This window comes from Pseudophryne corroboree, chromosome 3 (assembly GCF_028390025.1).
Source record: "Pseudophryne corroboree isolate aPseCor3 chromosome 3, aPseCor3.hap2, whole genome shotgun sequence".
NCBI classification, from domain to species: Eukaryota; Metazoa; Chordata; class Amphibia; order Anura; family Myobatrachidae; genus Pseudophryne; species Pseudophryne corroboree.
Window position 1 is genome coordinate 244,176,288 of NC_086446.1, and position 27,323 is coordinate 244,203,610.

The following is a 27,323-nucleotide window of genomic DNA, read 5'->3' on the forward strand; positions in this document are numbered from 1 at the left end:
GGGATATGTCTTAAGTACTTTATTGGGGATGTGAAAAACCTCTTCTGGGTTTAACCAGGATCTTCAAATAGGGTATTCAACTCTTCCGAAACCGGGAATGTCACTAATGATTTTGCAGTTAGCATACAAGAATTTTCCTCTATATGTATAGGTATTTCTAACACATCCCTAATGGCATTGATAAATTGCTGAATTTTATATTCTATTCTATCATAGTGCCTCCCTCTAACATCTGCGTCGATCCCTGTGTCGGCATCGATGTCCGTGTTGGCCTGCAAGACCTGTGTATCAGGAGCTGAGGGGGTCCTAGATGAAATGTACTGATCCATAACTAGAGCATTCTTCGTAGCTTTTTTCCAGCAACTTTATAGAGTATGCCCTAATGAACTCTGAGGAATCTTATTTCCTAGGCTATCCAGCCATTCTGTCTCCATCCTAATGGGATGAAACCACTCAAGGCAATCCTGAGTACCTGGTACAGACTCCTCTGAGGAAGACACCTCCACAACCTCCAAAACATTTTGTTCTGACATGACACTGACCAGTGATACCGAGCACTGATGAGGATACTAGAAGTGACACACAGCAGCAAGATACAGCAATGGCCTACTGTACTGTACTACTATATACTGGTGGTCACCACACAATGCAGCACTGTACTACGCTATACTGGTCACTGCAATGCAGCACAGATATTGAGCACTGATCAGGATACTAGAACCGAGTCTGACACGGAGCTGCAAGATACAGCAATGGCCTACTGTACTGTACTACTATATACTGGTGGTCACCACAATGCAGCACTGTACTACTATAAACTGGTCACCACAATGCAGCACAGATATTGAGCACTGATCAGGATACTAGAAGTGACAGAGCAGCAAGATACAGCAAGGGCCTACTGTGCTGTACTACTATATACTGGTGGTCACCACAATGCAGCACTGTACTACTATATACTGGTCACCACAATGCAGCACAGATACTGAGCACTGATCAAGATACTAGACCTGAGTCGACATGGAGCTGCAAGATACAGCAATGGCCTACTGTACTATACTACTATATACTGGTGGTCACCACAATGCAGCACACTGAGCACAGATATTGAGCTTTTCAGGCAGAGAACGTAGCCACGTCCTCTCCGCTCAATCTACAATGCACGAGTGAACGTGGTGGCGACCCACGGTTCTTTATATGGAATATGAATCTCGACGAACCGAACCCGCTCATCTCTACTTATTACCAAATTCATATTTTATTTTCCTAAACAATTTATTATGTAAATACAAACATACTTTGATATGAAACACAAAAGGGTCACCACTGTAACAGAATTCCCTGCCCTGTTGGCTTAGAAGCATGATGAGTAACTAAGCTTCAAGTGTCCCAGAACTATCTCCACCTACTGGCAGGCATGGTGGCATAGTGTCTGTGTCAGTGTCTGGGAAGCTGGCATTCGAGACCCACCCCCAACCACCCTGCCCGGAATGCTGCCCGGGAGTGCGGTATGCTCTGGCACACCTTTGACTATGAAGGGCATTAGCACGCTCATGTCATGTCAAGATGAGTTGCAGGGGCGGATCTCAAACCAGGTTTCCCAGATATAATTTTTTACCTAACACAGAAAAAACAAACAAACAACAGTACATTGGAGGGCGGTGCTTATACAAAACGGGGTGGGGCATCAGTTGAATATTGACTAAATATTTAAAAATAAAATACTAATAACTAAAATAATTTTTCTTGTCCCTGCTCAAGTTATGACCCTTTATGGAGTGATGAGGTGAATTAGCCCACTGACCTATCTGCACTCATTAGGAGTATTGCACATTTCTAGGTTATAGAAATTCTTTATCATTATACACTTCCCCAAACGTGTTGTGCACATCAGACTTTGCTAGATCCCGGTTATTTTAAAGACAGGTTGTCTACTGACATCTGATTGTCATCCCATAGATTGAAAATACCCGCCTCCAATTTCACCTTCAAAATATCTGCTAATCATAAAGGTTCACATACTTTTTCCACTCAAATGTGTGATATTGGATCATTTTCCTCAAATAAAAATTAGCAAGTTTTTTTTTTTTGGTCTCATTTGTTTGATTTGGTTCTCTTGATCTACTTTTAGGACTTGTATGAAAGTGAGGTAGTTTTAGGGCAAATTTCAGCAGAAATACAGAAAATTCTGAATGTTTCACAAACTTTCAAGCACCACTGTAACATTATGGGGCGCTGCTAAAATCTGGACGCCAAAACTATATATAACCCTAGTGTCACTTTTCAACTGCCAAAAAGCACACAGATTTATGCATGGGCTCTGCAAACTGAGGGCACAGTTCTGTGCATAAAGGGCGTGACCAATTTGTATGCCAATATTTTATCATGGAAGGTGGAAGGTATGGGAATGGGTTTTCCCTATAAGCCAGGGATGGGGAACCTTCGGTCCTCCAGCTGTTGAACTACACATCCCAGCATGCCCTGCAGCAGTTTTAGCATGGCCAAATAGCAAAACTGTAGCAAGGCATGCTGCTATGTGTAGTTCAACAACAGCTGGAGGGCCTAAGGTTCCCCATCCCTGCTATAAGCCAAACCTGGATGTCTAACACCGGTGAAAAACATGGGTTTGGATATTTTGGATTTGGGCGCTTTGAAGTTAGCCTAGTCTATACATTGTGAGCTTGCAAGCAGGGACCTCCTCTGTTATTACCCAGTCTGTTTTATTACTGTTCTACTACTATTTTGTTTCAAATTGTAAATTGCAACAGAATAGGCTGGCACTACATAAGGAAATGTTGATAAATAAATTGAGTTGGAGGTTTCCCTTATATGTTGTCTCAGATTCCAGTAGATTCCATGCTGCCCGAAATGCGTTGGTTTTAGCACTCATTAAAACGAGTTACAGCCACAAATCCCGGAGCCGTTGAATCTGACTGCACGGGAGAAGCAGGGGAACCAGCCGGAGACAGCCAGCGCCTAAGCCTAGACATCTGAAACTAGCCACACTCGGCTGCAGAGGAGAAGCCGCCTGCCGGAGATGGCTAGCACAAGCCGTCATCAGCCACCCGGGAGAAGTCGCCAGCGGGGGAACAGCTCACAGCACACAGTGGCAAGCATCGGCTAACCGCTGCACAGGTACAAGAGATAGGAAGAGGTAGTAACAACCAGTACCTGACAGTCTACTGAAGGCTATCAATCGGAACCCCTTGTTTCCATGTGGACTTTTCTCAAAACATCTTAAAAGAGCTGTAAATATGCTTCTATTTAACAGTTTTCTTTTTAGGTGTGCATTCCCATATTTACAAGCGCTCCGATATACTGTATTTTCTGGTATTAGATTTTCGTTTGAAGTGTAAACCCATTTTATACAAAGGCAGTGGAGGATGAACTGTGCGCACTTCACGGACTTCACTCTGAATGCCAGCGACAGGATTCATAATACTGGTGCTTATCTGAAGCAGGTAGTGTGCATCATTTATTATATTTGTTTTCAGATATTTAATTGTTTTGTTTTACAACACCATCTACTGTAAAACACCATCTCGTACCATCTACTGCTCCATATCTGCTTAATTTCTATACTGGTTCTAGGGTAGAACATTGTTCAGTGTTCAGTGTCAATAGTGCCCCAGGGTGTTCATTATGTACAAAAAGCCGCAAGTCTGGGGTGAGATCAAACCACAAGCGGGGGGGGGGGGTGAGAGAGTGGTTGTTATTTCCAGCGTTTCTTTGCCATTACAATGGCAATTCGCCCCCCTTGACGGGCTAATTGAATTGACCATTATGTGTCTTTGGGACGTACACCATTTCCGGCCTTCAGCAGCAAGTATACACATTAAAATACAACAGGGGTATTTTAATAAACCTCTTCCCGTTCCTCTAGAGTTTGACACTGTGGAGCAGATTCAATTAACAGCCAATGGGGTAATGGAGTGAGTTGCTGTTTAAATGGTGTGTAAACGCCAGCAATGACAACTTGCCCCCTCTTACGGCCCTATCTTGCAGATTTTTGTACGCAGCCCAAAGTGACTGAGAACTAAAAATCAGCAGGTCCAGAGCTACTGTAAGTGTGGCATACAGCCACACAGACTTGCTGAAGTGAGCTAATTGAATAGACCCCTGTATATAAAAAAAAATCTTTAAGATGTAGAGATGCTTTAGTAAAGGTGTTCACGACATATGGAACATAAGCCCAATTCCAAACAAAGTATAATGCAATTACACAGCATATAGATCCGATTTTACACCTGCCATCTGCATTTTGTAGGCTGATCCAGTATATAAACTGGAAATCGAGAGGGGTCAATGCGCTACTTCCCTCCAACAACAATAAAATACGTAGTAGTAAGACTTTCTTTAATCTGTCGATAAATGCACACGGACTCCACAAGTAAACCTATGGATGGCTGATCAGTCCTTCGAAGGGCCACTAGGTTCAGTGGAATTGAAATCTGGAAAAAAGGACAAGCGCCTGATGGTGCAGTAATTTCAAACTTGATTTTGTGACATGACAAAACTCATATAGGTATTCTGCGTACCAGATGAGGGGTTTTGTATCATGCACATCAAATACTGTTGTTTCGGTCTTCAATCTGTTGCTCACAGCATAGGGGGTCTATAGACCGCAAACATAAACACCACCTCTAATGGTGCAGTATTGTTGTGTCAATTAAAAGAATATTGATCACCTCTATAAGTAATATGCGTACCAGAAGGTTGGGATAAAACAGCAAATCACAAGAGGTCTTTATCCTCCAATATTCCCACTGCAGCCGGATCTAAAATCAGTAAGCACAAAATACACTCCTCATAGTGCAGTATCAACTAGTGCACTATGAGGTGTATTTGATTAGCATAATGGATCTCCGCCTCTAATCTTGGGAGGGTTTAAATAGGAAAGACAGTGTTAATCCCTATAGACACTCCTGAGGAAGCCTTGTAAGGTGAAACGCGTTGAGAACCTTTCCTGATTACCTCCCAACTAAGGCACTCACTGTGGATATACCCCTGGACTGCCCTACACATTGCCTGATATTGTTCAGATAAGCTTTATGTTTTTTATTTAACTTTTTATCTATTTTTTGTTCATTTTTGTTATACAGGTTGAGTATCCCATATCCAAATATTCCGAAATACGGAATATTCCGAAATACGGACGTTTTTGAATGAGAGTGAGATAGTGAAACCTTTGTTTTTTGATGACTCAATGTACACAAACTTTGTTTAATACACAAAGCTATTAAAAATATTGTATTAAATGACCTTTAGGCTGTATTTATAAGGTGTATATGAAACATAAATGAATTGTGTGAATGTAGACACACTTTGTTTAGTGCACAAAGTTATAAAAAATATTGGCTAGTCTCTTAAATTTGTCTCATGGAACGTGGAGGGTTTGAACACACCAATCAAGAGGAAAAAAGTACTAAACCACCTTAAAAAATTTCACCCCGATGTGGTATTACTACAAGAGACACATTGGCGAATCACTGACCCTAACGTACTTAGGGATACTTGGGTGGGAGACTTTAGAAGTGCATCATATACTACCAAAACAAGGGGAGTGGTAATCCTTTTTCGCAAATCACTACATTATGAGATCAGGGAGGAGCGAGTGGATCCAGAGGGTAGATTCCTGTTTTTAAAGGTTGATATCGAGGGAGAACGTTTCACTCTGGCTTGTATTTACGCCCCCACAGGGCCTAACGCTTCATTTTTCTCAGATATTTTTGTCCACTTACAGGATTGGGTGGAAGGCTCCTTGATACTAGGAGGAGATCTTAATGTCGTTCTAGATCCGATGCTAGATGTGTCAGGTGGTCCCAGACAATCAGGTTTGAATAGATCTACTCCCCCACCACTGTCCCTAATGCTGGACTCCTTACAGCTCATAGATCCTTGGCGATTTCTTAATCCTGATTCCAGGGAATACTCCTTCTTCTCACACCCACACAAAATATTCTCCAGACTAGATTATTGGCTAGTATCCTCCTCTTTAATACATAGAAGAATGTTAGCGATGGTGGTGTCTTGTATTCTATCAGATCATGCTCCAATTACATTATCAATTACCCTAACCACACCCCGTCTATACTCTCACACCTGGCGGTTCCCAGAACATCTAACTCACTCAGAAGACTTTAAACTCTACTTGACCCAATCATACCTCAATTACACAGGTGATAATGCAATACATATTGATAACATGAACCTCTTCTGGCAGGCTTCTAAACCGGTCATTAGAGGTCAAGTGATCTCATATGTGGCCGCCAGAAAGAGACAACTAAGGGAGAGAATGGCTAAAGCTTCTCTCCAGGTTACTTCCATTTATTCTCAATTATTGGCCGATCCATCGGAATCCAATAGAACACGATATAAAGATGCTAAATTAGTCTACGACACACTATGCACAGAGCAGGCCAAAATGTTCCTTTCCTTCCAGTCCAACAAATACTTCCGTTGGGGTAATCGCCCTGGAAAATTATTGGCAAATATGGTGAAGGCTCATGCAACCCCCAAACATATCTCCATTATTCGTGACACCCTTACTTCACCAGCGCTAACACAGGAGGCAATTAGTGATACCTTTCTGTCCTTCTTTGATACCTTATACACGGCCCCTCTGGACCAACCAGAACTTGGCTCAGAGTTTTTAACAAAAGCCGACCTTCCCACACTATCAGAAGAAGACAAAGAACTCCTCACTACTCCCATCACTGCAGAGGAATTGGAAGCAATTATTAAATCCCTACTCAATGGGAAATCCCCCGGCCCAGACGGACTGTCTGCAGCCTATTACAAACTACTCTTACCACATATTAGCGAACATCTTTTAATTTTATATAATTCAATTCTGACAGGACACCCGGCTCCTCATAACTTCAACACAGCACGAGTCATAGTCCTCCCCAAACCCAATAAAGACCACACCCTGGTCTCGTCATACCGACCAATCTCACTATTGAATCAAGATTTTAAAATATTCACGAAGATATTGGCTTCCCGACTCCAGTTGGTCCTACCTAAATTACTTCATCCCGCCCAAACAGGGTTCCTACGTAACAGACACTCTGTGCATAATGTTCGCTCTCTCCTAGCGGCCATGACCAAAACTCATGACTCGTTGGAGACGGGGAACATTGTTCTAAGTTGTGATGCAGACAAGGCATTTGACCGAGTCTCTTGGGCCCACATTGCCAGAATACTCAGATTCCAAAATTTTGGCCCAGACTTTCTTCAGGTATTTCATACCCTTTATCGCACCCCCCAAGCCTTCTTAACAATTAATGGTCATAACTCTAGACTCTTTTCCTTACATCGTGGCACAAGACAGGGATGCCCTCTATCTCCTCTACTGTTTAACTTAGCCTTAGACCCGCTTCTTCGTCACTTTATAAAGGAAACGAAATGGCAGGGTATAAAACTGGCAGACCGAGAACTTAAATTCTCAGCATTTGCAGATGACATCCTATTGTACTTTAGCAACCCCAAAGAGGCTATCCCACATTTACTAGACATATTAAAATCCTTTGAACAAGTCTCTGGGTTTAAAATCAACTACTCTAAAACAGAGGCTTTGGCCTTCTTCCCTTCAGCCAAAATGGGTTGGGACACCACCTTCCCATTTCAATGGGCCCCAAATAACCGCATTACCTATCTAGGTATTGTGTTTTCTAGTCATCCATCTGAATTGTATCCCCTCAACTTCTCACCATTACTCACTAAAACATATGCTGACTTCGCTAGGTGGGCCCACCTCCCCCTTACATATACGGGCAGAAGTCATTTATATAAAATGATTAGCTTCCCACGCTTCTTATATGTGCTTCAGATGCTCCCGCTGATTCCACCCAAGGACACATTCACTCAATTGGATAAAGCATTATCCACATTTATTTGGGCGGGAAAACGCCCTAGATTTTCTTTGTTCAAATTGCGCTAACCTCGGTCCCTTGGTGGATTAAATTTACCATGTCTATATACTTATGCTCTAGCAGCTAATTATAGGATCGCAGTGGACTGGATCAGCGGACAGAGCATGTATGCAAACACATATCTAGAACAATCCTTCACACCTTCTTGGAACCTGATAACCCTGTTGCATACAACCCCCAACTCCATGCCAAATAGAACAAAAAACAATTTACTTATATCCTCCACTTGCACAGCATGGCGATCAGTTCGCTCACGACTTGGAATATCACGATACAAATCACTGTTCCTACCTCTTTGGGGTAATCCAGACTTTCAACCCCACACAACCTCACATATATTTCATACCTGGCACAATGGAGGCCTGAAATATATCCACCAATTTTTGAATGCCGAAACACTGACTCTACTAACACACTCGCAGGTCATAGCGCGTTTCCCACATTTACAGATACCATTATTCCCATTCCTTCAAGCCTGCAGTTACGTACAGAGGACCCTATCCTTGATACCGCAACATGATAAATCTCATAATATGGATAAAACACTACGCCTGTCCATGAATAACACCTTTTCCACAGCCTTTATATATTCACACTCTCGCACCTTACTAAACATAGACACAGGCTCAGTGGGACTTATGAAATGGAGAATGGAGTTCCCGGATCTCTCCTTAAAAGTGATACTAGAGGCCAACACTTATCTAGACAAAACACTGGGTTCCATTTCATACTCCGAAATGCACCAGAAAATCCTACATAGAGCATACGTTACCCCAAAATTACGACACCTCATGGGAGCTGCCCCCTCATCCCACTGTTTTAAATGTGCTGCTCTGGATGCAGACCTGGTTCACTGCCTGTGGTCTTGCCCCAAGGTGCAGACACTATGGCAAGCACTCCAATCATACATTACAATAGATCTGCAAATACAATTTGACATTACTAAGACATGGGCATTTTGGGGCATATATCCGAAATCAATGCCTACCAGACTAACTAAGGGACAACGTATCCTATTGATTAAATTATCAGCGGCCACAAAGAAGACAATCCTTTCACAATGGATCTCCACCGACCCAATACCCATTACACTGGTACACCCTAGGATCTCACACCTCTTCCACCTTGACTGGACAAATACCACTTTGCAGAAGGAAAGGCTAACAGCACAGTACTTTAATACTTGGTTACCCTATGTTCTGACCCTCTCCCCAATTACCAAAGAAGCACTAAGGAAATGTTTTAAAGATACCAAATGGTATCTTTTAGAATCACTCGACTCCACACCCCCCTTCTGAATACACCGCTTCTTAATGTTCAACAGGCCCGATCGTGGTAACTCCCTACCATCAACTTGTACAGGTTCAGCTCCTTGAGTACAAAGCTTTACTTCAATAGGGGTATACAAGGGGTGCTGCTACAGTACTGATAAAATACCACTTATTATTACTATAGCGAGACGATATATCCTTAGATATTCTTATGTATAACGTATTTTTCTTATTATGTATGTTATTGTTACTCACCGGTCAATAAAATATATTTAAAAAAAAATATTGGCTAAAATGACCTTCAGGCTGAGTGTATAAGGTGTATATGAAACATAAATGAATTGTGTGAATGTAGACACACTTTGTTTAATGCACAAAGTTATAAAAACTATTGGCTAAAATGACCTTCAGGCTGTGTGTATAAGGTGTATATGAAACATAAATGCATTCTGTGCTTAGACCTGGATCCCATCGCCATGATCTCATTATGGTATGCAATTATTCCAAAATACGGAAAAATAAGATTTTACTTACCGGTAAATCTATTTCTCGTAGTCCGTAGAGGATGCTGGGGACTCCGTAAGGACCATGGGGAATAGACGGGCTCCGCAGGAGATAGGGCACTTTAAGACTTTAGGATTCTGGGTGTGCACTGGCTCCTCCCTCTATGCCCCTCCTCCAGACCTCAGTTAGGGAAACTGTGCCCAGAGGAGACGGACAGTACGAGGAAAGGATTTTAGTTAACCTAAGGGCAAGATTCATACCAGCCACACTGCATAACCTGTGATAAACTATCCAGTTAACAGCATGAACAACAACATAGACTCGGTTCGAACCGATGAAACTATAACATAACCCTTATGTAAGCAATAACTATATACAAGTCTTGCAGAAGAAGTCCGCACTTGGGACGGGCGCCCAGCATCCTCTACGGACTACGAGAAATAGATTTACCGGTAAGTAAAATCTCATTTTCTCTAACGTCCTAGAGGATGCTGGGGACTCAGTAAGGACCATGGGGATTATACCAAAGCTCCCAAAAGGGCGGGAGAGTGCGGATGACTCTGCAGCACCGATTGAGCAAACAGGAGGTCCTCCTCAGCCAGGGTATCAAACTTATAGAACTTTGCAAAGGTGTTAGACCCCGACCAAGTAGCTGCTCGGCACAACTGTAATGCCGAGACCCCTCGGGCAGCCGCCCAAGAAGAGCCCACCTTCCTAGTGGAATGGGCCTTTACCGATTTAGGCAATGATAATCCTGCCGTAGAATGCGCCTGCTGAATCGTGTTACAGATCCAGCGAGCAATAGTCTGCTTTAAAGCAGGAGCGCCAACCTTGTTGGCCGCATACAGAACAAACAGAGCTTCAGTCTTCCTGATCCTAGCTGTTCTGGACACATAAATCTTCAAAGCCCTGACCACATCCAGGGACTCGGAATCCCCCAAGTCCCGCGTAGCCACAGGCACGACAATAGGTTGGTTCATATGAAAAGATGAGACCACCTTTGGCAGAAATTGAGGACGAGTCCTCAATTCTGCCCTATTCACATGAAAAACCAGGTAGGGGCTTTTATACGACAAAGCCGCCAATTCCGAAACAAGCCTTGCAGAAGCCAAGGCCAATAACATAACCACTTTCCAAGTGAGATATTTCAATTCCACCGTCTTGAGTGGTTCAAACCAAGGTGACTTGAGGAAACTTAATACCACGTTAAGATCCCAAGGTGCCACCAGAGGTACAAAGGGAGGCTGAATATGCAGTACCCCCTTCACAAATGTCTGTACTTCAGGAAGAGAAGCCAATTCTTTTTGGAAGAAAATGGATAAGGCCGCAATTTGGACCTTTATGGACCCTAATTTTAGGCCCAAATTCACTCCCGTTTGCAGGAAGTGAAGCAGACGGCCCAAATGGAACTCCTCCGTAGGAGCAGTTCTGGCCTCACACCAAGACACATATTTTCGCCATATACGGTGATAATGTTTCGATGTCACGTCCTTTCTAGCCTTGATCAGGGTAGGAATGACCTCCTCCGGAATACCTTTTTCCGCTAGGATCCGGCGTACAACCAACATGCCGTCAAACGCAGCCGCGGTAAGTCTTGGAACAGACAGGGCCCCTGCTGCAGCAGATCCTGCCTTAGGGGAAGAGGCCACGGATCTTCTGTGAGCAACTCTTGCAGATCCGGACACCAAGTCCTTCGTGGCCAATCCGGAACAATGAGGATCGTTCTGACTCCTCTTAGCCTTATTATTCTCAACACCTTGGGTATGAGAGGTAGAGGAGGGAACACATAGACCGATCTGAACACCCAAGGTGTCACTAGAGCGTCTACCGCTACCGCCTGAGGGTCCCTGGACCTGGCGCAATACCGCTTTAGCTTTTTGTTGAGACGGGACGCCATCATGTCTATCTGAGGCAGTCCCCACCGACCCACGATCTGTGCGAAGACTTCTGGATGAAGTCCCCACTCTCCCGGATGCAGGTCGTGTCTGCTGAGGAAGTCCGCTTCCCAGCTGTCCACCCCCGGGATGAATACTGCTGATAGGGCGCTTACATGGCCTTCCGCCCAGCGAAGAATCCTGGTCGCTTCTGCCATGGCCACTCTGCTCCTTGTGCCGCCTTGGCGGTTTACATGAGCCACTGCCGTGACATTGTCTGACTGAATCAGAACCGGTTTGTCCCGAAGCTATGCCTACGCTTGGCGTAGGGCGTTGTATATGGCCCTCAACTCCAGGACGTTGATGTGGAGACCAGTCTCTAGATTTGACCAGAGACCTTGGAAATTTCTTCCCAGTGTGACCGCTCCCCAACCTCGGAGGCTTGTGTCCGTGGTCACCAGGATCCAGTCCTGAATTCCGAACCTGCGGCCTTCTAGGAGGTGAGCACTGTGCAGCCACCACAGGAGAGATACCCTGGCTCTGGGAGACAGGGTGATCCTCTGATGCATTTGTAAATGGGACCCACACATTTGTCCAGTAAATCCCATTGAAAGGTCCTGGCATGGAACCTGCCGAAGGGGATGGCCTCGTACGATGCCACCATCTTCCCCAGGACACGTGTGCAATGATGCACTGAAACCGTTTTTAGCTTTAATAGGTTCCTGACCAGGGCCATGAGCTCCTGAGCCTTTTCCATCAGAAGAAAAACTTTTCTGGTCTGTGTCTAGAATCAGACCCAGAAAAGTCAGGCGCGTTGTAGGGACTAGCTGGGACTTCGGTAAATTGAGAATGCAGCCGTGCCCCTGCAACATCCTCACCGACAGCGACACGCTGTCCAGCAACTTCTCCCGAGATCTCACCTTTATGAGGAGATCGTTCAAGTATGGGATAATTGTGACCCCCTGCTTGCGCAGGAGCACCATCATTTCCACCATTACCTTGGTGAAAATTCTCGGGGCTGTGGAAAGCCCAAACGGCAACGTCTAAAATTGGTAATGACAGTCCTGTACTGCAAATCTCAGTAACGCCTGATGAGGAGGGAAAATCAGAACATGAAGGTATGCATCCTTTATGTCCAGGGACACCATCCAATCCCCCCCCTCCCGGCTGGCGATGACCGCTCTGAGCGATTCCATCTTGAACTTGAACTTTTTCAAGTACAAGTTCAGGGATTTTAGATTCAAAATGGGCCTGACCGAACCGTCCGGTTTCGGGACCACAAACAGGGTTGAGTAACACCCCTTTCCTTGCTTAGTTCAAATGAGAACGGAAAAGTGACCTCAGGCTTTTTCCCTTTATACACAGGTACCCTCGTGTCAGGGACAGGGGGTTCCTCAGTGATATGCAAAGCCTCTTAATGGCCATAATCATGTAACGAATACCTTTCGCCACCTTTAGCTGTAATTTTGCATCCTCATAGTCGACACTAGAGTCAGTCTCTGCGTCGGTATCTGTGTCAGTGATCTGGGATATAGTGCGTTTTTGAGACCCCGAAGGTCCTGGTGCCACAGAGACAGGCATAGTCTGACTACCTGACTGATCCCTAGCTTCAGCCTTGTCTAATAGTTTATGCAGTAAATTTACATTTGCATTCAAGACATTCCACATATCCACCCAGTCCGGTGTCGGCGTTGCCGACGGCGACCTGACCATCATGCACTCCCCCTCCTCCTTAGGTGAGCCTTCCTCGTCATACATGTCGACACACACGTACCGACACTTCACACACACAGGGCATCTCTTTTCTGAAGACAGGTTCCCCCTTAGGCCCTTTGGAGAGATAGAGAGAGAGTATGTCAGCACACACCCCAGCGCTATATGTCCCTGGAGAAAAACACAATGTTTACCCAGTAGCGCTGCTGTAGTGTATAAACGCCAATAATGTGCCCCCCCTCTACTTTAAAACCCCCTTTCACCGTGTGTCAAGCAGGGGAGAGTCCGGGGAGCTTCCTCTCAGCGGTGCTGTGTAGAGAAAATGGAGCTGGTGAGTGCTGAGGGTGAAGCCCCGCCCCCTCGGCGGCGGGCTTCTATCCCGCTCAAACTTATTAAAAAATGGCGGGGGCTCTTTTATATACATGTATAGTGCCCACCTGTACATGTGTATACACTTTTGCCATAGGAGAGGTGTTTTATTGCTGCCCAGGGCGCCCCCCTGCGCCCTGCACCCTTACAGTGACCGGAGTGTGTGAGGTGTATCGGAGCAATGACGCACAGCTGCAGTGCTGTGCGTTACCTCTGTGAAGCACCGAAGGCTTCTGCCGCCTGAGACGTCTTCTGTCTTCGTTTCTTCTGGCTCTGTGAGGAGAACGGTGGCGCGGCTCTGGGGTGAACGCCCAGGACGAACCTGTGTTCATTCCCTCTGGAGCTAATGGTGTCCAGTAGCCGAGGAAGCAGAGCCTAACATTTAAGTAGGTCTGCTCCTCTCTCCTCAGTCCCTCGATGCAGGGAGCCTGTTGCCAGCAGTGCTCCCTGAAAAAGAGAAAAAATCCTAACAAAAATGCTTTCTAAGCAGGAAACTCAGGAGAGCTCCCTGCAGTGCACCCATTCTCCTCTGGGCACAGTCTAAAACTGAGGTCTGGAGGAGAGGCATAGAGGGAGGAGCCAGTGCACACCCAGAATCCTTAAATCTTTCTTAAAGTGCCCTATCTCCTGCGGAGCCCGTCTATTCCCCATGGTCCTTACGGAGTCCCCAGCATCCTCTAGGACGTTAGAGAAAATCCGATATCCAAAATACGTCTGGTCCCAAGCATTTTGGATAAGGGATACTCAACCTGTATATAAGAAATTGTGGGGTATATTCAATTAAAGTCGCATCCATTCCGACATGTATTTGTCGGAATGGATCCGACAACCCCTATTCAATCCCCATCTTAATTCGTCTTTTTCAAGTCGAATTAAGATGGTACTCAGAGGAGGAGAAGGGGGGCGAGCCGCGGGGGGACAGCCAGCGGGCATACAGGAAGATCAGCGCTACCGTAGCACTGCAGCAGGATGTCACTCAGTCGCCCGGCCTCACGGCAGCTTCCACCTGGCTCCAACAGCGTGCTGGAGCCGGGTGGAAGCTGCCGTGAGGTCGGGCGGGTGAGTGACATCCTGCTGCAGCGCTGATCGTAGCGCTGATCTCCTGTATGCCCGGCGGCTGTCCCCCCGTCTCCCTACGGCTTCCCCCCCCCCCCGCCTCCTCCGGGTCCATCTCATTCCGACATCATTTTGATGTCGGATTGAGATAGTTGAAAAGGAGGCCAAAACCGGTCGGATTTGGCCCCGTTTTCGACATCAACACGTGGATCAGCAGCTATTCCGCCGATCCACGTGCTTTTCGACAAGTCGAATGCCTCGACTTGTCGAAAAGCTCTGAATAGGTCGAATCAGGATTCGACCTTAAAAAGTCGAAAACTGCCGTCTTTTCGAGAGACGGCAGTTTTCGACTGCAATTGAATAGTCCCCTAAATATCTTTTTTATCAAATCAGCACAATTCTTGCCTGCATTGTGGGAACGGTGAATATTTGTGAAATACAATATTTAACCTGGAAAGAATTTTTCTTGACATGCCTGAATATTATCTCTGTTTGGTACGCATATTATCAACTGAAGTATAAAAATCCACCACATTCCACTAGTTGATACTGCACTATGAGGAGTTTATTTTGTGCTTACTGATTTTAGATCCGGCTGCAGTGGGAGTATTGGAGGATAAAGACCTCTTGTGATTTGCTGTTTTATCCCAACCTTCTGGTACACATTACCTATAGAGGTGATCAATATTCTTTTAATTGACACAACAATACTGCACCATGAGAGGTGTTTAGGTTTACTGTCTATAGACCCCCTATGCTGTGAGCAACAGATTGAAGACTGAAACAACAGTATTTGATGTGCATGATACAAAACCCCTCATCTGGTACGCAGAATACCTATATGAGTTTTGTCGCGTCACAAAATCAAGTTTGAAATTACTGCACCATCAGGCGCTTGTCCTTTTTTCCTGATCCAGTATATAGTCTATAAATTTGTTAGGAACTAGTAATGCCCCCTAATATGTACACAGAACTGGGTCTTCATGAAATAATGGACTACTTTTTCAATAGCTCAACCAACAAAACGCATATCTCTGCTATATGTAGATATGATGACAAACTCATTTGAAGCGAGTTCTGAGCCTCACACAGACAGGAAAAAAACCCCAATATTGAATGACAAACTGCTCTGCAAAATGTGAAGAGTGCAAACATCCCTCTAATTAATTTAATAAACTTGTTCCTAAACTACACCTATAAGTGGAGTGCAATTTGTACTTTAAACTACAACACTGAGGTAAGCTTATTTTGGCTGGCAGCCTAATGAAGTGGAATAATATTTTCACTGCTGCCACCTGCAGGCCAATATAAAGCATTGCACTGGTGAGAAATGCATCGGACGGTATCGTTTTATATTGGACAACAGGAAAACAATTATTGGGAGCACAAGAATAGTGTAAGCACTGATGTTATTCTGAAGCATTTAATATGTATTCCTGGGGCTTTTGAAGCTGATGGCCATAGTAAAAAATAAGATTTTACTTACCGATAAATCTATTTCTCGTAGTCCGTAGTGGATGCTGGGGACTCAGTCAGGACCATGGGGATTAGCGGCTCCGCAGGAGACAGGGCACAAAAATAAAGCTTTAGGATCAGGTGGTGTGCACTGGCTCCTCCCCCTATGACCCCCCTCCAAGCCTCAGTTAGGATACTGTGCCCGGACGAGCGTACACAATAAGGAAGGATTTTGAATCCCGGGTAAGACTCATACCAGCCACACCAATCACACCATACAACTTGTGATCTGAACCCAGTTAACAGTATGACAACGTAGGAGCCTCTGAACAGACGGCTCACAACAAGAACAACCCGATTTTTTTGTAACAATAACTATGTACAAGTATTGCAGACAATCCGCACTTGGGATGGGCGCCCAGCATCCACTACGGACTACGAGAAATAGATTTATCGGTAAGTAAAATCTTATTTTCTCTAACGTCCTAGTGGATGCTGGGGACTCCGTCAGGACCATGGGGATTATACCAAAGCTCCCAAACGGGCGGGAGAGTGCGGATGACTCTGCAGCACCGAATGAGAGAACGCCAGGTCCTCTTTAGCCAGGGTATCAAATTTGTAGAATTTTATAAACGTGTTCTCCCCCGACCACGTAGCTGCTCGGCAGAGTTGTAATGCCGAGACCCCTCGGGCTGCCGCCCAGGATGAGCCCACCTTCCTTGTGGAATGGGCCTTGACAGATTTAGGCTGTGGCAGGCCTGCCACAGAATGTGCAAGTTGAATTGTGCTACAAATCCAACGAGCAATCGTCTGCTTAGAAGCAGGAGCACCCAGCTTGTTGGGTGCATACAGTATAAACAGCGAGTCAGATTTTCTGACTCCAGCCGTCCTTGAAATATATATTTTCAACGCCCTGACAACGTCCAGCAACTTGGAATCCTCCAAATCGCTAGTAGCCGCAGGCACCACAATAGGCTGGTTCAGGTGAAAAGCTGACACCACCTTAGGCAGAAAATGAGGACGCGTCCGCAGTTCTGCCCTGTCCGAATGGAAAATCAGATATGGGCTTTTATACGATAAAGCCGCCAATTCTGACACTCTCCTGGCTGAAGCCAGGGCCAGTAGCATGGTTACTTTCCATGTAAGATATTTCAAATCCGCCGATTTGAGTGGCTCAAACCAATGGGATTTGAGAAAATCCAAAACTACATTAAGGTCCCACGGAGCCACTGGGGGCACAACCGGGGGCTGTATATGTAGTACTCCTTTTACAAAAGTCTGGACTTCAGGAGCTGAAGCCAATTCTTTCTGGAAGAAAATCGACAGGGCCGAAATTTGAACCTTAATGGACCCCAATTTGAGGCCCATAGACAATCCTGTTTGCAGGAAATGTAGGAATCGACCCAATTGAAATTCCTCCGTGGGGGCCTTCCTGGCCTCACACCACGCAACATATTTTCTCCAATGCGGTGATAATGTTGTGCAGTCACCTCCTTCCTGGCTTTAACCAGTGTAGGAATGACCTCTTCTGGAATGCCTTTTTCCCTTAGAATTCGGCGTTCAACCGCCACGCCGTCAAACGCAGCCGCGGTAAGTCTTGGAATAGACACGGTCCCTGCTGAATCAGGTCCCGTCTTAGAGGTAGAGGCCACAGATTTTCCGTGAGCATCTCCTGAAGTTCCGGGTACCAAGTTCTTCTTGGCCAATCCGGAGCCACGAGTATCGTTCTTACTCCCCTTTGCCGTATAATTCTCAGTACTTTGGGTATGAGAGGCAGAGGAGGAAACACATACACTGACTGGAACACCCACGGTGTTACCAGAGCGTCCACAGCTATTGCCTGAGGGTCTCTTGACCTGGCGCAATACCTGTCCAGTTTTTTGTTGAGGCGAGACGCCATCATATCCACCTTTGGTTTTTCCCAACGGTTCACAATCATGTGGAAGACTTCTGGATGAAGTCCCCACTCTCCCGGGTGTAGATCGTGTCTGCTGAGGAAGTCTGCTTCCCAGTTGTCCACTCCCGGAATGAACACTGCTGACAGTGCTATCACATGATCTTCCGCCCAGCGAAGAATCCTTGCAGCTTCTGCCATTGCTCTCCTGCTTCTTGTGCCGCCCTGTCTGTTTACGTGGGCGACTGCCGTGATGTTGTCCGACTGGATCAACACCGGCTGACCCTGAAGCAGGGGTTTTGCCAGGCTTAGAGCATTGTAAATCGCTCTTAGCTCCAGTATATTTATGTGAAGAGACATCTCCAGGCTTGACCATATTCCCTGGAAGTTTCTTCCCTGTGTGACCGCTCCCCAGCCTCTCAGACTGGCATCCGTGGTCACCAGGACCCAGTCCTGTATGCCGAATCTGCGGCCTTCTAACAGATGAGCACTCTGCAACCACCACAGAAGAGACACCCTTGTCCGTGGCGATAAGGTTATCCGCTGATGCATCTGCAGATGCGATCCGGACCATTTGTCCAGCAGATCCCACTGAAAAGTTCGTGCGTGGAATCTGCCGAATGGGATTGCTTCGTAAGAAGCCACCATCTTTCCCAGGACTCTTGTGCATTGATGCACAGACACTTTTCCTGGTTTTAGGAGGTTCCTGACAAGTTCGGATAACTCCTTGGCTTTCTCCTCCGGAAGAAACACCTTTTTCTGAACCGTGTCCAGAATCATTTCCAGGAACAGCAGACGTGTTGTCGGGGTCAACTGAGATTTTGGAAAATTCAGAATCCACCCGTGTTGTTGCAGCACTACTTGGGTTAGTGCTACTCCGTCCTCCAGCTGTTCTCTGGACCTTGCCCTTATGAGGAGATCGTCCAAGTAAGGGATAATTAATACGCCTCTTCTTCGCAGAAGAATCATCATTTCGGCCATTACCTTGGTAAAGACCCGAGGTGCCGTGGACAATCCAAACGGCAGCGTCTGAAACTGATAATGACAGTTTTGCACCACGAACCTGAGGTACCCTTGATGTGAAGGGCAAATTGGGACATGCAGGTAAGCATCTTTTATGTCCAGGGACACCATAAAGTCCCCTTCTTCCAGATTCGCTATCACTGCTCTGAGTGATTCCATCTTGAACTTGAATTTTTGTATGTACAGGTTCAAAGATTTCAGATTTAGAATAGGTCTTACCGAGCCGTCCGGCTTCGGTACCACAATATAGCGTGGAGTAATACCCCTTTTCCTGTTGTAGGAGGGGTACCTTGACTATCACCTGCTGAGAAAACAGCTTGTGAATGGCTTCCAATACCGTCGCACTGTCTGAGGGAGACGTTGGCAAAGCAGACTTTAGAAACCGGCGAGGGGGAGACTTCTCGAATTCCAACCTGTAACCCTGAGATACTACCTGCAGGATCCAGGGGTCCACCTGTGAGCAAGCCCACTGCGCGCTGAAATTCTTGAGTCGACCCCCCACCGTTCCTGAGTCCGCTTGTAAAGCCCCAGCGTCATGCTGAGGGCTTTGCAGAACCCGCGGAGGGCTTCTGTTCCTGGGAAGGAGCTGCTTGCTGCCCTCTCTTACCCTTTCCTCTGCCTCGGGGCAGATATGACTGTCCTTTTGCCCGCTTCTTATAGGACCGAAAGGACTGCGGCTGAAAAGACGGTGTCTTTTTCTGTTGGGAGGGGGTCTGAGGTAAAAAGGTGGATTTCCCGGCAGTTGCCGTGGCCACCAAATCCGATAGACCGACGCCAAATAATTCCTCCCCTTTATACGGCAATACTTCCATATGCCGTTTGGAATCCGCATCACCTGACCACTGTCGTGTCCATAAACTTCTTCTGGCAGATATGGACATCGCACTTACTCTCGATGCCAGAGTGCAAATATCCCTCTGAGCATCTCGCATATAAAGAAAAGCATCCTTTAATTGCTCTAAAGTCTGTAAAATACTGTCCCTATCCAGGGTATCAATATTTTCAGTCAGGGAATCCGACCAGACCACCCCAGCACTGCACATCCAGGCTGAGGCGATGGCTGGTCGCAGTATAACACCAGTATGTGTGTATATACTTTTTAGGGTAGTTTCCAGCCTCCTATCAGCTGGATCCTTGAGGGCGGCCGTATCAGGAGACGGTAACGCCACTTGCTTAGGGGGTGTTTCCCAGCGCGCCCTAACCTCTGGCGGGAAAGGGTATAATGCCAATAACTTTTTTGAAATTAGCACTTTTCTATCTGGGTTAACCCACGCTTCATCATCATTCAATTCCTCTGATTCAGGAAAAACTACAGGTAGTTTTTTCACCCCCCCACATAATACCCCTTTTTGTGGTACTTGTAGTATCAGAGATATGCAAAGCCTCCTTCATTGCCGTGATCATATAACGTGTGGCCCTACTGGAAAATACGTTTGTTTCTTCACCGTCGACACTAGATTCAGTGTCCGTGTCTGGGTCTGTGTCGACCGACTGAGGTAAAGGGCGTTTTACAGCCCCTGACGGTGTCTGAGACGCCTGGGCAGGTACTAACTGGTTTGCCGGCCGTCTCATGTCGTCAACTGATTTTTGTAATGTGCTGACATTATCACGTAATTCCATAAACAAAGCCATCCATTCCGGTGTCGACTCCCTGGGGGGTGACATCACCATTACCGGCAATTGCTCTGCCTCCACACCAACATCGTCCTCATACATGTCGACACACACGTACCGACACACAGCAGACACACAGGGAATGCTCTATTGAAGACAGGACCCCACTAGCCCTTTGGGGAGACAGAGGGAGAGTTTGCCAGCACACACCCAAGCGCTATAATATATATGGGAACAACCCTATATAAGTGTTGTATCCTTATAGCAGCTTAAATATAGTAATATCGCCAAAAAAAATGCCCCCCCTCTCTGTTTTACCCTGTTTCTGTAGTGCAGTGCAGGGGAGAGTCCTGGGAGCCTTCCTCACAGCGGAGCTGAGCAGGAAAATGGCGCTGTGTGCTGAGGAGAATAAGCCCCGCCCCCTATTTCGGCGGGCTCTTCTCCGGAGTTTGTGAGATCTGGCAGGGGTTAAATACATCCATATAGCCTCAAGGGCTATATGTGATGTATTTTTTAGCCATAAAAAGGTATTATACATTGCTGCCCAGGGCGCCCCCCCAGCGCCCTGCACCCTCCGTGACCGCTGTGTGAAGTGTGCTGACAACAATGGCGCACAGCTGCAGTGCTGTGCGCTACCTCAGGAAGACTGAAAAGTCTTCTGCCGCCTGCTTCTGGACCTCTTCCATCTTCGGCATCTGCAAGGGGGGTCGGCGGCGCGGCTCCGGGACCGGACTCCATGGCTGGGCCTGTGTTCGATCCCTCTGGAGCTAATGGTATCCAGTAGCCTAAGAAGCCAATCCATCCTGCACGCAGGTGAGTTGACTTCTCTCCCCTAAGTCCCTCGATGCAGTGAGCCTGTTGCCAGCAGGACTCACTGAAAATAAAAAACCTAAAAACTTTTTCTAAGCAGCTCTTTAGGAGAGCCACCTAGATTGCACCCTGCTCGGACGGGCACAAAAACCTAACTGAGGCTTGGAGGGGGGTCATAGGGGGAGGAGCCAGTGCACACCACCTGATCCTAAAGCTTTATTTTTGTGCCCTGTCTCCTGCGGAGCCACTAATCCCCATGGTCCTGACGGAGTCCCCAGCATCCACTAGGACGTTAGAGAAAAACAAACAAAACAAAAACACAACGATAATGGATAGACCTGTACACACACACACACCTTTAAAAAGAGAAAACACTTTAAAAGCGCTATAGGAGTGCTCCATTAGTACATAGTCCTTTATACTACAGTAACATCAAGGACATACTACAAGGTTGTGTCAGTGCTTTTCACAGTCATCATTCCTCTCACCCCCATGCGTACAAGATGTAATAAACAGGCAGTCTTGCTATCATACCTCTTTCAGTACTTTCAGTATAGGAGTCAATGATTTTGTTTAATTTAGCAGAACATAGAAAGATGCTAAACTACATTTTGATTAAAAATAATCATTAAACAAACCTATAAACTAGAAAGAAAAAGTTACAAGAATTTGGCAATAATAATAATTATTCTTATTAGCAGTTATTTATATAACACACACATATTCCGCAGCACCTTACAGAGAATATTTTGCCATTCACACCAATCCCTGCCCCAATGGAGCTTACAATCTATATTCCCTATCACATGTACACACAGACACATCCACACTAGCGTTCATTTTGTTGGGAGCACATTAACCTACCAGTATATTTTTGGATTGTGGGAGGAAACCGGAGTACCCGGGAGGAAAACGGAGTGCAAGCACAGGGATAAAATACAAACTCTGCACAGTTAGAACCACGGTGGGAACCAAAACCATTACACTGTCCGTTTTGCACAATTTTTGAGTTTCTACTTAAACTGGACAGTTTCAGTCTATTAGCAGAGGTACTGTGTGTGGCCAAGTTATGCTGCAGAAACACTCAGCATTTTAGCTGGGACACCATGTTTTGCTACTCGGTTAACTTCAACCCAATGCCAATATCCTGGTCTGACATATACATATGATGGTGAGCCACAGTTTTCCTATCTGAAGTCATCTTACTGGAGAGCATCCCATTAGTGATAAACAGATTAGATTACCTACAGTCCCTGTTCATCACTACATCCCACCGTTGTCAAAAAGGTGTCCACCATATTTATATCTGTTCAGTTCAACCAAAGCAAAATTAACTGAGAGATCTCCACGGCGTGAAGTGCGGCTGTATGCATGATAATCTTACTGGATGTCTCTCACACACACACACACACACAGGGAATAGTAGGTCCTCTGGACATGCTCTGCTATATTGTACCATAACTTATGTTTGCACACATATGCAGCTGTGATTTACACAAAAGCTTACCTCTCCAATGCTGTAATTAAACTGCCTGGCCCGCACGATCATCTCCATTTGGAAGACATAACCCTTGGACACACAATGCTCAACCAGTTTCTGTAGGACTTCTTTTCTGTACAACCTGCGTAATAACCAATAAATATATAAGAGGAGTAGCTAAAATGGCTGGGAATTAACTAATGGATTTTGCATACACCAACTCTACTGAACAATTTCAGTGTGAGCAATGTACTCCCACAGATTGGTGGGGTAATTTTCAGCAATATACAATAAACCTGGACATGAAAGGGTGGAAACACATAACATATAGGACTATAACTGAAGGAAATAACTTTTTTTTCTTCCTTCAGAAGTAATACAGAGCACAGATACGGTGCCAAGGTCCACATTTAGTAATATTGTTGTACGAACCCAGTCTACCGCAGACAGAAAGGCATTCAATATTGTAATGAAGAAATGTGGATTAAAACTTCACTGTTTTTCACTATAGAAGTTAGTGTCGTGGCTGCCGATTCAAAAGCTGTGATTGGCAGTACACATCTCCACACAAGCTGATGTTAGTTGGTGCTAGGACAGAATATGGAATGCCAAAGCCGACTAACACCTCCACACTGTGGCATAAATTAAGTGGCAGTGTTCCCCACTTTGAGTAGAGCGGGAGAGGGAGTGTGGGTGTATAACAAAAATGTAATTACAATAATTTATATTATGAGATATATATATATATATATATATATATATATATATATATATATATATATATATATATATATATATATATATATATATATATATATATATATATATAATATTATTATAATATACAGGTTGAGTCTCCCTTATCCAAAATGCTTGGGACCAGGGGTATTTTGGATATGGGATTTTTCCGTATTTTGGAATAATTGCATACCACAATGAGATATCATGGTGATGGGACCTAAGTCTAAGCACAGAATGTATTTATGTTACATATACACCTTATACACACAGCCTGGAGGTCATTTTAGCCAATATTTATTATAACACTGTGTATTACACAAAGTGTGTCTACAATCACACAATTCATTTATGTTTCATATACACCTTATACACACAGCCTGAAGGTCATTTAATACAATATTTTTAATAACTTTGTGTATTAAACAAAGTTTATGTACATTGAGCCATCAAAAAAACAAAGATTTCACTATCTCACTCAAAAAAGTCCGTATTTCGTAATATTCCGTATTTTGGAATATTTGGATATGGGATACTCAACGTGTGTGTGTGTGTGTGTGTGTGTGTGTGTGTGTGTGTGTGTGTGTGTGTGTGTGTGTGTGTGTGTGTGTGTGTGTGTGTGTGTGTGTATATATATATATAAAATATTATTAAACCTGCCGGTAAATCCTTTTCTTCTTGTCCGTAGAGGATGCTGGGGACTCCGTAAGGACCATGGGGTTTATACCAAAGCTCCAGAACGGGCGGGAGAGTGCGGATGACTCTGCAGCACCGACTGAGCAAACACGAGGTCCTCATCAGCCAGGGTATCAACTTGTAGCACTTTAGCAAAAGTGTTTGACCCCGACCAAGTAGCTGCTCGGCAAAGTTGTAATGCCGAGACGCCTCGGGCATCCGCCCAAGAAGAGCCCACCTTCCTAGTGGAATGGGCCTTTACTGAATTTGGTACCGGCAAACCAACCGTAGAATGAGCCTGCTGAATCGTGTTACAGATCCAGCGAGCCATAGTCTGCTTAGATGCATGAGTGCCAACCTTGTTGGCTGTATACAGGACAAACAGTGCATCTGTTTTCCTAACCGTAGCCGTTCTGGCTAATAAAATCTTTAAGGCCCTGACTACCTCAAGGGACTTGGAATTCTCCAAGGATCCCGTAGCCACAGGCACCACAATAGATTGGTTCATATGAAATGACGAAACCACTTTTGGCCGAAATTGAGGACGAGACCTCAACTCTGCTCGATCCACATGGAAAATCAGATAGGGGCTCTTGAAAGACAAGGCCGCCAACTCGGACACCCGCCTCGCAGATGTCAAGGCCAATAACACGACCACTTTCCAAGGGAGAAACTTCAATTCAACTGTTTAAAGCGGTTCAAACCAGTGTGACTTACGGAATCTTAACACCACGTTAAGGTCGCATGGTGCCACTGGGGCACAAAAAGAGGGTGGAAGTGTAACGCTCTTTTTACCAAAGTCTGGACTTCTGTGAGATGCCAATTCCTTCTGAAAGAATATGGATAAGGCAGAAATCTGCACCATAATTGAGCCTAACTTTAGACCCATAACCACTCCTGTCTGTAGAAAATGGAGCAAACGTCCTAGTTGGAAATCCTCAGTAGGAACATTCTTGGCTTCACACCAAGACACATATTTTCTCCAGATACGGTGATCGTGTTTCACCGTAACATATTTTCTAACTTTAATAAGAGTAGGAATGACCTCCTCTGGAATACCCTTTTTTTACCTAGGATTTTGTGTTCAACCGCCATGCCGTCAAACGTAACCGCGGTAAGTTTTGGAACACGTACGGCCCCTGTAGTAGCAGGTTCTCCCTGTGAGGAAGGAGCCACGGATCTTCTGAGAGCAGTCCTTGAAGATCTGCATCCCCGGCCTTTCGAGGCCAATCTGGAACAATGAGTATCGTCTGCACTCTTGTTCGTCTTATGAGTCGCAATATTTTTGAGATGAGAGGAAGTGGAGGAATCACATAGACCGACTGAACACCCACGGTGTCACCAGGGCGTCCACCGCCGCTGCCTGAGGATCCCTCGACCTGGGACCATACATCCGAATCTTCCTGTTGAGGCGTGATGCCTTCATGTCTATATGAGTAGGTCCTCAACGACTTGTCACCACTGTAAAGACTTCCTGATGAAGTCCCCACTCTCCTAGATGGAGATTGTGTCATCTGTAATGAAGACCTCCAACAGCGAAGAATCCTGGTGGCTTCTGCCATTTCTGCTCTGCTTTTTGTCCCGCCCTGGCGGTTCCCCTGCGTCACTGCCGCGACGTTGTCTGACTAGATCAGAACAGGCAGGTTGTGAAGAAAATTCTCCGCTAGTTTGAGGCTGTTGCAAATGGCCCTCAATTTCAGCACACTGATGTGTAGGTAAGCCTCTTGGCCTGACCATATTTTCTGAACATTGTTCTCCTGTGTGACTGCTCCCCATCCTCGGAGGCTCGCATCCGTGGTCACAAGAACCCAATTTTGAACACTAAACCTGCGACCCTCTAGAAGGTGCGCACTCTGGAGCCACCACAGGAGAGAGAAAGAGAGACCCTGGCCCAGGGGACAGGGCTCCGATGCATGTGCAGGTGGGACCCTGACCACTTGTCCAGAAGGTCCCACTGAAAAGTCCGTGTGGAATGGCATCGTAGGCCGCCACCATCTTTCCTAATACATGAGTGCATTGATGAACTGACACTCATTTTGTCTCTGACCACGTTCTGGAGTACTTGGGCTTTTTCCTCTGGGAGAAAGACCTTTTGTTTTGTGAGTCAAGATTCATGTCCGAAAACGGCAGTCGAGTTTAGAACCAACTGTGACGTTGGTAGAATAAGTATTCAGCCGTGTTGTTGTAGTATTCTCAGGGAGAGAGATACGCTTTATAATAATTTTTCCCTTGAACTCGCCTTTACCAGGAGATTGTCCAAGTATGGAATAAATGTGACGTCTTGCTTGCGCAGGAGTACCATCATGTCCGCCATTAACTTGACGGACGTGGGAATAACAATCCTGTACAGCGAATCTCAGGTACGCCTGATGAGGAGGATAAATGGGGACATGAAGGTATGCATCCTTCATGTCTAGTGCCACCATAAAAAAACCTCCCCGGCTGGAGATCACTGGCCGGAGAGATTCCATCTCGAATTAGAACCTTTTCAGATAATCACTTACTGATGATAGTGTTTCTGTATGGCAGCTGTCACTGTTTCCCTCTCTGAGGAGGAAACTGGCAGGACCGATTTGAAAAATCAGTGATGAGGCACATCTTCGAATTCTAATTCGCATCCCTGGGATACAATTTTTACCACCCAAGGATCCAAGTACGACTGAACCCAGACTTGTCTGAAGCGTCGAAGACGTGCCCCCACCGGCGCTGGCTCCCTCAGTGGAGCCCCCGCGTCATGTAGTGGATTTTGTGGAGGACGGGGTGGACTTTTTGTCCCTGGGAAACAGCCGTAGCTGGTGTACTTCTCCCTCTACCTCCACCTCTGGCGAGGAAGGAAGAGCCCCCCTTTCTGAACTTATGCGACCGAAGGGACTGCATCTGATATTGCCGTGTTTTCTTTTCCTGTGGGGAAAC

The 27,323-nt window shown here is 45.7% G+C and overlaps 1 protein-coding gene across 1 annotated transcript in view; it reads right to left on the reverse strand.

Annotated features, from left to right (window-relative positions):
• Positions 1-27,323, reverse strand: part of DPM1 (dolichyl-phosphate mannosyltransferase subunit 1, catalytic) — a 121,076-nt gene that overhangs the window by 14,883 nt on the left and 78,870 nt on the right. Inside the window, exon 8 of the mRNA XM_063958964.1 lies at positions 23,025-23,139. Coding sequence (XP_063815034.1) covers positions 23,025-23,139 — 115 coding nt within the window. The remainder of the gene's footprint in view (positions 1-23,024; positions 23,140-27,323) is intronic.